The 14,060-nt window shown below is 39.3% G+C and overlaps 1 protein-coding gene across 1 annotated transcript in view; it reads left to right on the top strand.

The window, feature by feature from the left end:
- LGR6 (leucine rich repeat containing G protein-coupled receptor 6) overlaps positions 1-13,411 on the top strand; it is a gene marked incomplete at its 5' end in the record, with an annotated part of 135,945 nt that extends 122,534 nt beyond the window's left edge. The window contains 5 exons of the mRNA XM_081322180.1: positions 1,132-1,203; positions 4,744-4,869; positions 6,688-6,830; positions 11,285-11,365; positions 12,096-13,411. Of these exons, the coding sequence (XP_081178306.1) occupies positions 1,132-1,203; positions 4,744-4,869; positions 6,688-6,830; positions 11,285-11,365; positions 12,096-13,345 (1,672 nt within the window). The 3' untranslated portion in view covers positions 13,346-13,411. The remainder of the gene's footprint in view (positions 1-1,131; positions 1,204-4,743; positions 4,870-6,687; positions 6,831-11,284; positions 11,366-12,095) is intronic.
- Between the last annotated feature and the right edge of the window lie 649 nt (positions 13,412-14,060).

Below are 14,060 nucleotides of genomic sequence, written 5' to 3'. Positions count from 1 at the left end.
AGCTAAACGCTATACATGAACTAGGAAAGGCAATGGCAACATGGAAAGCAATAGTTATAGATTTGGGATCAAATAATTAGATCACTTTGAAAGTTCCTGAGTTTTCTTTCATTCATCTAATTTGAGGCACTTCTAGATATAATGAGAGTTGGGGATGGAAAAGAAAATCTGTTCCATCTCTTCACTGATACAGAGGCCTATCATTAATTATCCATTAATTTGGTTTGACCTGAAATCATTTTGCATGCAAAGGGCACAATCGGGATTAGGAAGTCTTTAGAATTTCTGAAAGCGGTTTCATTATAGATAGATTTTTCCCCTCCAGAAATTATTTGGCCACCTCAAAAGCTTGGTATGTTATCAGATACTTTGTATTTTTAAATTTATTTTTAAAATAACATTCCCTATTACATCTAAAACCCATTGCCAGGCAATCTTGCCACTGCTCATACTAGCACAAGCTGATAGGAATTCTCATCTAAGGTCTAGTTGATACCGTGTTGCCTTCCTCTAACTGATGTCCTTCACAGCAGATTGCAAGTATTACATATACCAACTGTATAAAGTGTATAAAAAGTGGAATATAGACAGTCAGGTAAGAAAATAAGACTCCTAAAAATGGGTTTCTAATAGTTACAATAAAGACATCTGGGACTGATAAAAACAGATCTTCTGCAAAAGAGAAGTTATCCATAAATCTTCATGCAAATTTGAATTTCTCTGAGCATCATTCAGGAATTTTCTTTGGCTTGCAAGAAGTTGGCATCCCAATAATTAAATTGATCATATGGGTTAGATTATAATGGGTAACTGTTGAAAGCAACAGGATCAGTATCTATAGTCTTACATTTGACCACTCTAATGCCTTCTAAATATGTTAGATTATAATTCTGATAATTCCCAGAAAACAAAATTAATTAAATACACATAAATAAATTATTGTAAATAAAATTGCTACCTGGAAAGCAGTAAGTTGTAAACAATCAATAACCCTCCTTTCTCACAACCACTAAAGATACAGAGGACCATCCTCCCAAACATAGCAAGAGACCAGTTCCATGTAAAGGACAATGGCACAGTAGTCGTGTTTGTTGCATTCATTTCCATCACAGTATGTATATTGCTTTGCAGAGACCTGAGTTGGAATTACATTCAGTTTATACACTCTGAAGCTTTTCTGATGCTCCATTCGCTCACCAAGCTGTAAGTTATATTGCATAGGACATAGGACAATTTAACTCGTTTTTTGCATCTGTCTTTACACAAAGGGAAAAAACAGTCCAACCTACCAAAACCAGTGCCATACAAAACAGAATAGAAATGCAAGTTAAGATAGGCAAGAAAATGGTAAGTGAGCACCACTAGACGAGTTCAAATCACCAGGACCAGATGGATTACACCCCTAAGTTCTCAAGGAACTGGCAGACGTGATCTCAGAACCATTGAACTATATTTTTCAAAGATCCTGGAGCACTGGGGAACTACCAGAGGACTGGAAGAGAGCTGATGTAGTTCCCATCTTTAAAAAAGAGAAAAAAATAGATCCAGGAAACTACAGACCTATCAGCCTGACCTCAATACCTGGGAAGATTCTGGAAAAGATAATCAAACAACAAATCAGCGAACACCTTGATGCAAACAAAGTCATCACTAAAAGTCAACATGGGTTTGTCAAAAACAGATCATGCCAGACAAATCTTATTACATTCTTTGACCAAGTGACAAAATTAGTAGACCAGAGGAATGCTGTGGATATAATTTACTTGGACTTCAGTAAGGCATTTGATAAAGTAGATCACAAACTACTACTTCATAAGATAGAAAAATGTGGGTTAGATAGCATCACCACCAGATGGATTCGTAGCTGGCTGACAGGCCGTACTCAGCGTGTGGTCCTCAATGGAACTGCATCTACATGGAAGGAAGTGTGTAGTGGGGTGCCCTAGGGCTCTGTTCTGGGCCCAGTGCTCTTCAACATCTTCATCAATGATTTGGATGAGGGGATAGATGGGGAACTCATCAAATTTGCAGATGACACCAAGCTGGCAGGAATAGCCAATACTCCAGAAGATAGGCTTAAAATACAGGAGGATCTGGACAGACTCAAACACTGGGCACTATCTAACAAAATGAAATTCAATGGTGAAAAAAGTAAGGTTCTACATTTAGGCAGGAAAAATAAAATGCACACCTATAGCATAGGTGGTACCTTGACACCCAGGGATAGGGCCTTCTCAGTGGGAGCGCCTGCCCTCTGGAACCAGATGCCGGTGGAGCTGAGGACTGCTCCCGACCTCCGATCATTCCGCCGGGGCCTGAAGACCTGGCTCTTTGAGCTCTCGGGCCCAGGCTGAGGAGAAAATTTTAACTGGGGTTTTTAGTGTACAGGGTGAATTTAATGCTTTTTAACTGGTTTTAACTTTTGTATGTTTTGATTTTTAATTCCCTGTAAACCGCCCTGAGTCCTCAGGGAAAGGGCGGTATACAAATGCAACTAAATAAATAAATAAATAAATAGTAGTAACTGTGAGAGGGATCTCAGAGTCCTAGTAGACAATCACTTCAATATGAGCCAGCAGTGTGCTGCAGCTGCCAAAAAGCCAGCACAGTGCTAGGCTGCATTAACAGAGGGATAGAATCAAGATCATGTGAAGTACTAATACCACTTTACAATGCCTTGGTAAGGCCACACTTAGAATACTGCATCCAGTTTTGGTCACCACAATGTAAAAAAGATGTTGAGATTCTAGAAAGGGTACAGAGAAGAGCAACAAAGATGATTGGGGGAATGGAGGCTAAAACATATAGGGAACGGTTGCTGGAATGGGTATGTGTAGTTTAACGAAGAGAAGGGTGAGGGGTGACATGAGAGCAGTGTTCCAATATCTCAGGGGCTGCCAGAAAGAAGAGGGAGTCAAGCTATTCTCCAAAGCACCTGAAAGCAGGACAAGAAGCAATGGATGGAAACTACTCCAGGAGAGAAGCAACCCAGAACTAAGGAGAAACTTCCTGACAGTTAGAACAATTAACCAGTGGAACAACCTGCTTCCAGAAGTGGTGAATGCTCCAACACTGGAAGTTTTTAAGAAGAGACTGGACAGCCATTTGTCTGAAATGGTATAGGGTTTCCTGCCTGAGCAGGAGGTTGGACTAGATGACCTTCAAGGTCCCTTCCAATATTATTATTATTGTTGTTGTTGTTGTTGTTGTTATTATTATTATTATTATTATTATTATTATTATTATTAATATTTCTCCATGGAAATTTAAGCCTGTGAGTAGTTGTGAAATGTCCCAGAAGAAAGCCATGGTTTTATTGCTGAGTGAACTATATGGACATATCAACTATTGCAGTGACCTCAGTGATGGGATTCAAATATGTGAACAACCGGTTCTCTGTGTGGATGCCACTTCCGGAAGTCTATTCTGGGCCTGGGCAACAAAAAATTAGCTACCTGTTCTGCCGAAGTGGTGCGAACCGGCTGAATCCCACCACTGAGTGACTTGGTGATTAGCTTGAGTTAAGAGTGTCTTTCCCTGTTTTCATTCCTTATATAGAAATGGATGATTTATGGGAAACATATAAAATGCATGAACAGAAAGAGGAAAAAAAATCTGTTTGGTTTCTTTAAAGATGATGGCTGAAGGTAGAGGACCAGGCACACAATCTGAGTTTCCTAGCTTCAAGGAATCATGACAATATGTTCAACATAAATTTAAGTAGCCTATATAGGAATAGTAAACTGTTAAGCTTTATCATCTAAGCTAGAAATATTTGGATGTAATATTGATATCTTATTGATTGCAGTAAGATATTCAATAGAAGTATCACAGTCTCTAATAGGGAAGAAGCAAGACAGAAACTGCCAAAATGATGGACTAAGCATAACAAAGTTTCCTATATTGGACATAATCACAAATATATGCTTTTTTACAGAAAGTGTCTACATCCTTTCCTGGGAGTTTACTATTGTATCTTAATTGTGTTTTGTTTTACGAATCTTTGTGTTTTAGCCATCTTAGTTATCGCCTCTTGTAGAAAACTGAAATAAAAAGATACCAATATAAGCCAAAAGTGTTATATGCTGTCACTAGTTCCATAAAAACTGTGGTTGTAAAGTGAGTGGCCAGCAGGGACTAATAAAATGGTCTGCAGAGTATAATGGTTGCTATATTGATGTTTACCATGTTCTACAATGTTAATGTGCTGCAACCATGTATGAGACTAAATATTAAATCTGTTTGTAGAGCCAAGCATTCATATTGCATTTCTAAGATATCAAATCTATATCACATGAGAGAAGCTATTTTAATCTTCTCTTCCCTTACAAGATGGCACTCCTAACTGCTTCTTTCCAAGGCCAAATCACCAGTCAGACTTTTCCTGCCTGTCCCTATACAGTACTAGCACAGCATAGTCCCAGCTCATCCATGCTATTATTACTTGGGGTAGCCCTAATTCAAAAAGGCATACAAAAGCATAAGTATCAGTTTGCTCTTAATCCTGATAAAGACATGTGCTTTAGACTTTCTTTCTTGGTTTATTCCTAGCAATAGCCCATCAACTCATCCCAAAGATACATTTTAGCTTTAAAATAATCAAGAATTGAATATAAAACTTAATTTAATCAGCAACTGTATGAATGCTAAATCAAATAAATGTGTTCGGAGATGCTGCTGCACTGAGTCTCCCACGCCTCTTTCTGTTTATTCCAATGGGTCCTATGCTTTGGTTTATCACAGGGATTTGACTGACAATCAACTGGTGACACTTCCATTGGCTGGCTTGGGTGGACTGACTCATTTGAAGCTCAAAGACAATCCTGCACTGTCTGAAGCATTCACTAAAGAAAGTTTCCCCAAGATACGGTGAGATTCATTTCTAATTTCTGGCTTCCCAAGGTAAAAACTTAATTTACTTCGATCTGCCTTTTGCTGTCTAAGTCTTTTTGTCTAGGCCAGACATGTCAAACACAAGGCCCGGGGGCCGGATCCGGCCCGCGAAGTGGTTTCATGTGGCCCGCGAAGCCATCCTGGAAACAGTGAGGGAACGGCCCCCACTGCCTTGGCCCTGGCCCAGAGACCCTCCTTCTGCCAGAGACCCTCAGATCTGTCCCACTCCTGCCCAGGCCCCCATAGGCACCCTTGATGTGAATGATGTAGAGCTGGCCACGCCCACCCAGTAGGCCATATGCACTCTAGCCACGCCCACCCAGTAGGCCACGCCCACCCTGGCCATACCCACCTGGCCCCCTGAGGGCAACCGCAATGCTGATGCGGCCCTCCGTGAATTTGAGTTTGACACCCCTGGTCTAGGCACTTCCATGTAATTCAGTTCAGATAAAGGTTTGAGCAGTTGTAACTTCCTGCTTGCACTTTGTGTTCATCATTGATTTGAGAAATTGATGAACCATTGAATAGCTTGTTACGGGCATCATCCAAACTCACATACACAAGCAATCAGCATGGTAACCTATCAGTCTGATACAAAGAAAGCATCCACTTGGTTATAATACAGGCAGCTAACACAAGGATTAGTTCTGGTTCTATAAAGAGATTGAATGATCTCTTTATTTGCAGGAATATAAAGCAAGAAACTATGCAAATAGAGTGCAGAATTTCCTTATTTTATATTCCTACAAAGACAGAGAATACTACGAACATATGATACAAGCAAATACTTATTTGTGCCCATTTAATTGTTTTAGCTTTCCCAAAAAATCTTGGGAACTACAGTTCTATGAAAATGGTGCTAGAAATTATCTATCAGGAATCCTTAGCCATATTTACAAAATTAGTTTCTAGAGAGAGGGAGTGGTGGTTAAATTCATCAAGATTTATATATTTATATATGCATGCATACATTTATGCATACATAACCAGAATTAAAAGAAGCAGTATGGACAATGTAATAATTTCTTGCCTTTACCAATTTAAATTTCTGGTCCTGAAAAGTTTAAGATTTGAATCGTCTATACTTACAATATAAAATATAATAAAACTTCAGATAAATTAATCTCAGTTTACAATATAACACAATGCAATAACAAAGTAAAACCAAAAAATAAACGTGACAATGTAAGATAAAAAGTCTATAAAATACTGATGGTGAATAATTACATTTGAGTGGCTATCCAGAAATGTTCATTCTTCACTAACTTCCAAAAGGCTGTCACTTTTTATATTCTTGGCAAAGGTATCCTAAATAATTTTATTTCTGCACTTCCTGTGTCTTGTTCATTGCCCTTTTTCTGTGTACTAGTTGGACTGACATGATTAGCATAATCTCAGTCTTCAATATTGCTATACTATGTGATATACTGAGAATGCAACAAACATGACTACTGTGCTATTGTCCATTACATGGCACTGCAAAATAATAGACATTGGTCTCTTGCTATGTTTGGGAGGATGGCCCTCTGTATCTCTAGTGGTTGTGAGAAAGAAGAGTTATTGATTGTTTACAAGTCTGTTTGAAAAATGCCCGTGCAAAATGCCCTTCTACTATGAGAGTGTTAAAGGGTCAAGATCTTTGATCTGGGAATTCTCCATTTTAACTTTATCCCTTCCCATGTTCAATTTGCAAAAGAAAACCAGCCACTCTAGTTCCAACATCTGTTTCTTTGCCCGTATGGGTGAAGAATGGCAGTATACCATAACTGATAACTCCCATGTTCTTCTTCATAGGGTCTTGGAGGTGCCCTATGCCTACCAGTGCTGTGCCTATGGAGCATGTGGCAACTTCTTCAAATTCTCCGGTCAGTGGGACTCGAAGGACATGAGTCCTGATGATGATGATGGCTACAAGAAGAGCCTGGGACTTGATCATTGTAAGATCAAGTTTTGTTTTAGGCTGCTTCTGTCTTTTAAGTTTGCAAAATCTGAGGTATAGCTTATAATAACAAATGCAGGAGTACTGTTGAGAAGGAAAGTCTACCCAAGCTTGTTTTACAGTCACTAAGCGACTTACGACTGATCGCTTAGTGAACATTTGAAGTTATAATGGACCACCACCACCCCAAAGCTACTTATGATCGAATTTTGAAGCTACGATAGCTGCATATGCACACACTGAGGTCACTTGATCACATTTTGGGACCTGGCAACCAGCTCACCTTTATGGCTGTTTGCAGCAGCCCTCAGTTATATCATTGCAATTTTTTATGCTTTTGGTCAGTTTAAAACAAAAAAAACCCCATGGATTTATTTAATGACTATAACATTTACTTAATGACTTCCGCAAAAAGAAATCATAAAATTGGGTCCATAGTGACCCCCTTAATAACTGTAATGACTTATGATCATAAACTCAACTACTGTCATAGGTTGAGGACTATCTATATTTGGGGTATTTATTTATTATTAGAAAGCAAGTTTGCTTAAAGCACCAGGCTAGAAACCAGGAGAGCATGAGTTGAATGAAGCTAGTTGGGTGACTTTGGGCTTGTCATTCTCTCTCAGGATTAGGAAGAAAGCAGTGACAAACTACTTCCAAAAATCTTGCCAAGAAAACTGCAGGGACTTGTCCAGGTAATTACCAGGAGTCAATGAAGGTTGTGTACATGCACACACATGCATGAGCACGCACACAGGCAGACACACACACATACGGAGGAATTAAATGGGCAAGTGCTTAGGGGGAAAGGTAGTCTTTCAGACAGTGAGGCCGTAAGGTGCTTAAAGCTTCAGAGGTTAACCTCAGCACCTTAGATGATGACTGGGGGACAATTGGTAGCCAGCACACTATTACCTTGTCCCTATATCTGGTTCCTGCTGGAAATCTAGCTACCACATTTTAGACCACTTGTGTTTTTTAGATGCTTTTTAAAAATAGACCCACTGCATTAGTCAAAAGTGATGATGATGGTTGTTGCTAAACCAAGTCAATTCAGGAAAGGTTATCGTTGGCACTAGAGCTGTACATGTGAAAATTCACTCTTAACCATAGCTATTACCTGCAAATCTAGTGGCAGCAGAGGTCAAAGTGCTCTCTCCAATGGCCGGTCTGTTTGCAGAGAAACGCAACCCCATCCAGAATAAGTTTTCTCCTTAACAATAATGCCTCCATCTCATTTAGAGGTCCTTTCAGCACAGCCTTCTAGGCAGGTCCCTGACAAAAAGGACCAGAGCTACCACAACGGAGACCAAAATTTCTGTTGTTAAGCAAGGTGATTGTTAAGTGAGTCTTGCTCAATTTTATGAATCTTTTTTGCCACGGTTCTTAAGAGGCTCACTGCAGTTGTTAAATGAAGCAGGCAGTCATTAAGTGAATCCGACTTTTGCAAAAATTGCAAGTGGCGATCCCATGACCCCAAGACATTGCACCTGTTGTAAATACATGCTGGTTGCCAAGCACCTAAATTTTGATCACATGACCATGGGATGCTGCGTCGGTTGTAAGTGCAAGGACTGGTTATAACTCAAATTTTACATTATAACTTTGAATGGTCACTAAAAGAATGGTTGTAAGCCAAGAACTACCTGTAAATGGCGATCACTCCATCTGTACACTTCCACTGTTACTGTAATGTTTGTGACTAGTCTCAATCTTTTATCACAGCTTCTGTACAAGTACTTCAAAAGAAAGAGATTTCATTTCAGAAAAGTTCTGTATAGTTAGACACCTTGTGGCTACTAGGTAGAAGAGATCTAGTACTCAAATCTTTCTGTGGCAGGGGGAATTTCTGTGAAGTTGCAAGTGACATGCAAAAACATTGATGGAAGTATATGAATTCTCAAACCACCACATTGATTGTTTGCTGCATAACAGGATTGCATAAACATGCAGCCCACAAACATACCCAGTAACTAGACTGAGAGTGGACTTGAAATGAGAAACTTATTTGATGCAGACAACTGGGGAGACCGGACTTGCTAACACTTGTTCCTTTTAGATCCTGGTTTTAAATCGTGGCCTAAAGTATACTAGTCTTATCATACTTTATTGTAGTTATGCAAACAGTTCCTCAGATTTGGTCAGATATGATTGCAAGATTGAAGGGATAAGTCTTTGCTTGCAATCTCCTTAATGATTTCTGGGTTCAGTTAGAATTTATATTTAATTGGTATTCTTGTGTTATCATAAACTTCCCCAATCTAGCCCCTTACTCTACATTTCTATAGTTTGGGGATAAAGGAATAATACTAGAAGCTGTGCTGGTGCAGTGGTTAGAATGCAGTATTCCAAGCTGACTCTGCCCACTGCCAGGAGTTTGATCCTCAAGGTTGACTCAGCTTTCCATTCTGCCAAGTTCAGTAAATTGAGGACCCAGATAGTTAGGGGCAACATGCTGATTTTGTAAACTGCTTAGAGAGTGCTGTAAAGCACTATGGAGCAGTATCTAAGCCTTATTGCTATTGCTATTTTTAAAAATAGGGTATATAGATATCTGCTCCAATTACCATTGTTTCCCTACTGAAGGTTGATTTACTATATGGGAATGCCTTATACCCATTCCTCACTCAAAGAACATAGTGCTTGCCAGATAGTTACCTGATGGTTTGTGTAGTCATGAGCATGTTGATGTAGGAATTAATTTCCACTCTTTGGGAAGCAGACAGCCCACTTTGATTATTCCAACATGAGTATAATCACGTTTTCTTTTGTCACCTTCCAGAACTACCAGTAACTCTGTGGTTTCAAGGAGGACATTAGTTTATCATCTACAATGGAGTCTTGTGGTTCTGCATCTGCTTGCCAATGGCTGGGAAGAAGGGTTTGCTCTCTTCTCTTCCTGGAAATTTTTTTAGTTCAGCCACAGTCCGAGCTAGAAAACAGAGTCGATTCAAGCCAGCAAAAGAAGGGGTCTTACATATAGTGTACATCAGACCATTGAGTCTTGCTATGCATTCAATTGCATACAAGGTCAGTTTTGGCTTGCCAGTTCATTGGAAGCTCTGTATGGCTCCCTTTGTATAATTAGACTGCTTTGCTGGCAAGATGTTTGTGGGAAAAGAATATGCATCTTTTCTAAAACTGTCCCAAATCATGTTCTCAACACCTTCAAGAAAATAAACAGCAAAGTCTAGACTACTGGGCAACAGGTCCTTCTCTGGGTGCCAGCATCTTCCTAGTTCAGCTGAGGTGGATCTGGGTTTGCCTTTGTAAGGAAGTAGCAGTGACTTGAAATCCGATCTTTTTGTGTGTGTGTTAAACATCCTTGGAAACATTCATCATATTATGTGTTGTGTGAGTTTTCTCTTGAAGACAGAAAACTAACTTCACTGGAGAGAAAAAATACTAAATGGTAGGATTTACATAATTTTATTGACAAAAGTAGAAAATCTGCACAGAGACAGGTTTTCATTCATTCCAGCATAAGGAAAGCAAGTTGCATTTCATGAAAGTCTGTACCTGGACTAGCACTGATGATGTAACCTGGTTTGGGTAATGAAAAGTCTCCAAGAAAACAACCAAGCTCAGAGAGCATCAAAGGCAACTCATTTCAACCCTGCACTACAAATATCCTCTTTATTGGAGTCTATACCTGTGAAATACACAGTTCATTTGCTAGCCAATGACACAGGAGCCACCTCTAGAATTGGACCTAAACTGTTGATGATTCAGGACTAGTGGTTAAACCCTACATTAAGAAAACTTTCCAGAAGTGATATGCTACTACTATAGAGCTACCCAATGCCCTTCTCATAAAGTGTAAAGTTAAAGATTAGAAAATGTTGGCAAGGCAAGCTAGAAAATTAAATATGACATGCACAAAAATACTTTTTTTTTAAATTAAAAACCAAAATATGGTTCTAGATTTCCTGGAATTTATTTAAAGAATTTTGAAAGTACTTTTTCTTCTGTCCTGACTTGGAATTCTAATCATGCCCCTTTAGAACCAAGCAGCAACATTTCAGGGAAAAAAACCCTCCAAAGAAACATCCTTTGATTCCTACCAGTTTGGTGTTAAGGGACATAGTGTAGCTATATCTCCTTTGAAACTGCAACTCCTTTAATGCTCTGCAGAGTAGTTATTTTATAGATGTAACTTGATAGAGCTAACTTTTCAAAGACAATTCCCTAGTCTAGAAATGTGTTCTGTTCATTCATTTTTAACAATTGTTATATATGTTTAGTTTATCTTCAGTTTCCTAGCATGTTAAGTCACAAAAATATTTTTTTCAAGATGAGCTGTATGAGATCCAGTAAAGTAATATAACAGAGTTGATATTTATGTCACTTCAACAGCCATGATTTTAAGAACATAAGAGAAATGTTTCATTCTCAGTATAAAAGCAAGTTAAGTATTAACATGCTTGTAATTTCTTTATTACTGTTTAGATTACCTAGACATGGAAGATTTCCAGCTAGACCCTGATGATTCAAAACTACATCCCAACATCCAATGTACACCCAGCCCTGGTAAGAACATTACCAAAATACATACAATATAATTTACAACAATCTCAGTGTTGTTATAAATTACGGAAGTTCTAAATATCTCTAGACACATAAGCCCACAAAAGCCTGAAATAAGAGTGGCATGAAAAAGTGCTACTGTGAAGGCTGCTAATAAGAAATGCATTTTTCAATGCATTATGAATAATGCAGTGGTAATAAATGCAACAATTTGATTACCTCTTTTTTATATACAGCAAATTTTTAATTTCTAATACTGTGAAAAAAAAATTCATGTCACAATAAGTCCTAAAACATATTTTAGAAATCACACACAATACCCTTATCTAAAACAAAACCACACTTTTTGCTCAGCTTTTGTTGAAATCACAGATGAAAATAAGCAGGTTTTTCAGTAATCTGAAGAGTAGTTTTTTTTCCCTCCTATTTATTTGTTTCTTCCTACAATTAGTGGAAGTCAAATATAATATCCCAAATGAACTTTTTTTGAAAGGTCAGCTACAAAACTTGGATTACAGCAATGACCTTAAAAATGATGAATTAAGACAATTTACTGCTTTGTGCCTTTGGCTTCAGAACAGCTGCTCTCTATTTTGGTAACCTTCTTTGGCATTATCATCATCTATAAATGCAAGTGAGGCAATATGGATAACTATAAGACATTTTTGAATGGATGTTCAGCAGTCTTTGTGCCACTTATTGTAGCAGTGAATTTTCCTTTCCTTCTTTCCAGGTCCTTTCAAGCCCTGCGATCATCTGTTTGAAAGCTGGGTCATCCGCCTGGGTGTCTGGCTGATCATGCTAGTTTCTGTTCTGTGCAATGGACTGGTTATAGTAGTTGTTTTTGCCTCACCAGGCTATCTGTCCCCAATCAAGTTTATCATTGGATCCATTGCTGGAGCCAATATGTTAACAGGGATATACTGTGCTATTCTAGCATTTGTGGATGCAGTCACCTTTGGTCATTTTGCAAAATACGGGGCCAGGTGGGAGATGGGTGCAGGGTGCCAAGTGACTGGATTCCTGTCAGTTTTTGCTTCAGAAGCTTCCATTCTGCTCTTAACCCTTGCTGCAGTGCAGTGCAGCTTTTCGGTGTCGTGCATGCGGACATATGGAAAGGTTCCTTCCTTTGGCTCGGTCAAGGCAGGTGCCCTGAGTTGCCTGATCCTCTCTTCAGTGGCTGCAATGTTGCCCCTCTTCTCCATTGGGGAGTATGGGGCATCCCCTCTCTGTCTGCCCCACCTACTTCCTGATGGGAAACCTTCCATGTTGGGTTTCATGGTCGCTTTGGTGCTAGTGAATACACTTTGCTTCCTCATTATCACTGGGACATACATCCGCCTCTATTGCAACCTGCTGAAAGGTGAGTTTGACTCTGTCTGGGACTGCGCTATGATCAAACATGTTGCCTGGCTCATTTTCACCAACTGCCTTCTTTACTGCCCGGTGGCTTTTCTCACCTTCTCTTCCATGCTTAGCCTCATTCTCATCACCCCCGAAGTCATCAAGTCTGTCCTTTTGGTGGTGCTGCCCCTGCCAGCCTGCCTGAATCCCTTGCTGTATTTACTCTTTAACCCCCATTTTAGAGATGATTTGCGGCTTTTGAAGCAGAAGAGTCAGGTCCAGGAAAGCTGTGCCCAGTCTTGTATTTCTGAGGATACAGAGAAGAGCTCATGTGATTCTACTCAAGCTCTTGTTCCTTTCTCCGATATGGATCATATATTCGAAGCATCAGATCTCTTTAGAGTACCTCACAGATGTTCCTCAGTTCTAGATGCCTACAGCTTCTCCTCAGTGACTTTGATCCCTTGCCAGCAAAAAGCAGGTGCCAGAGGACATGACAGTGGCTTCTCCACCCAACCTTCCTATCTTGCTGATGATGAGCTGCTAATTGCATCAGAAGGCAGAGACCAGGCACAGAGCAACCTTTGGATTGCCTTGTTCCCCAAACCACCTTCACCACCTTTCACATCTCATGTATAAGACATTCTCTCAGTAAATAAAAGAATCATACAAGATCTTCTCCTGGAGCCACCAACAGCTTGAGCAAGTGGCTCGTCTATTTTTTCTTCTCAAAACAAGGCTACACCATCAGCAAAATGGCAGCAATTCCTTTGTAACCTAGCCTGCTGGGGTACTGCCTCTTCCTCTCCTACTTCAGCAATGTGAAACTGATAAAGATATACCTAACTGCCTAAGAAATTAAGGCACCCCAAAGTTCATAATTATTGTGTAACTACCTGAAAGTCCAAGAAAAGTAGCAAACCCAGGATAAGAAGAACTCTGGCGATTCTGCCCTTTTAGGAATTATACCATTCTATAGCTCTTAGTTTTTATGATAGCTGGATCACTTTAGTCCATGAATATCAAATAAAAAAGACTGAATTGAGTAGAAACATCAAGAAGACAATGTGATTTCAGTTCTATTCCCATGTTTTTTTTACTAAAAAGCAATCTTTTCATAACAATGTCTTTATCTCATAGCAAACTTGTCATCTTTTAAAAATGTTGTAAAAAAAACACATGAATCATAAACAGATTATCCAGTCATGTTTATTCAGTGCAATGCATGACTGCACATGTATCCACGTGTAGAGATAGGAACAATTCCCACATAATAGTAATCATACAAGAACACATAGCTGCTTTAATCAGTCAAAAACAATGCTTCCTACCTGCTCCAGCATATAACTACGCA

This window comes from Vipera berus (assembly GCF_964194415.1).
Source record: "Vipera berus genome assembly, chromosome: 3".
Classification (NCBI taxonomy): Eukaryota; Metazoa; Chordata; class Lepidosauria; order Squamata; family Viperidae; genus Vipera; species Vipera berus.
This window is presented reverse-complemented; position numbering and strand designations above follow the sequence as displayed.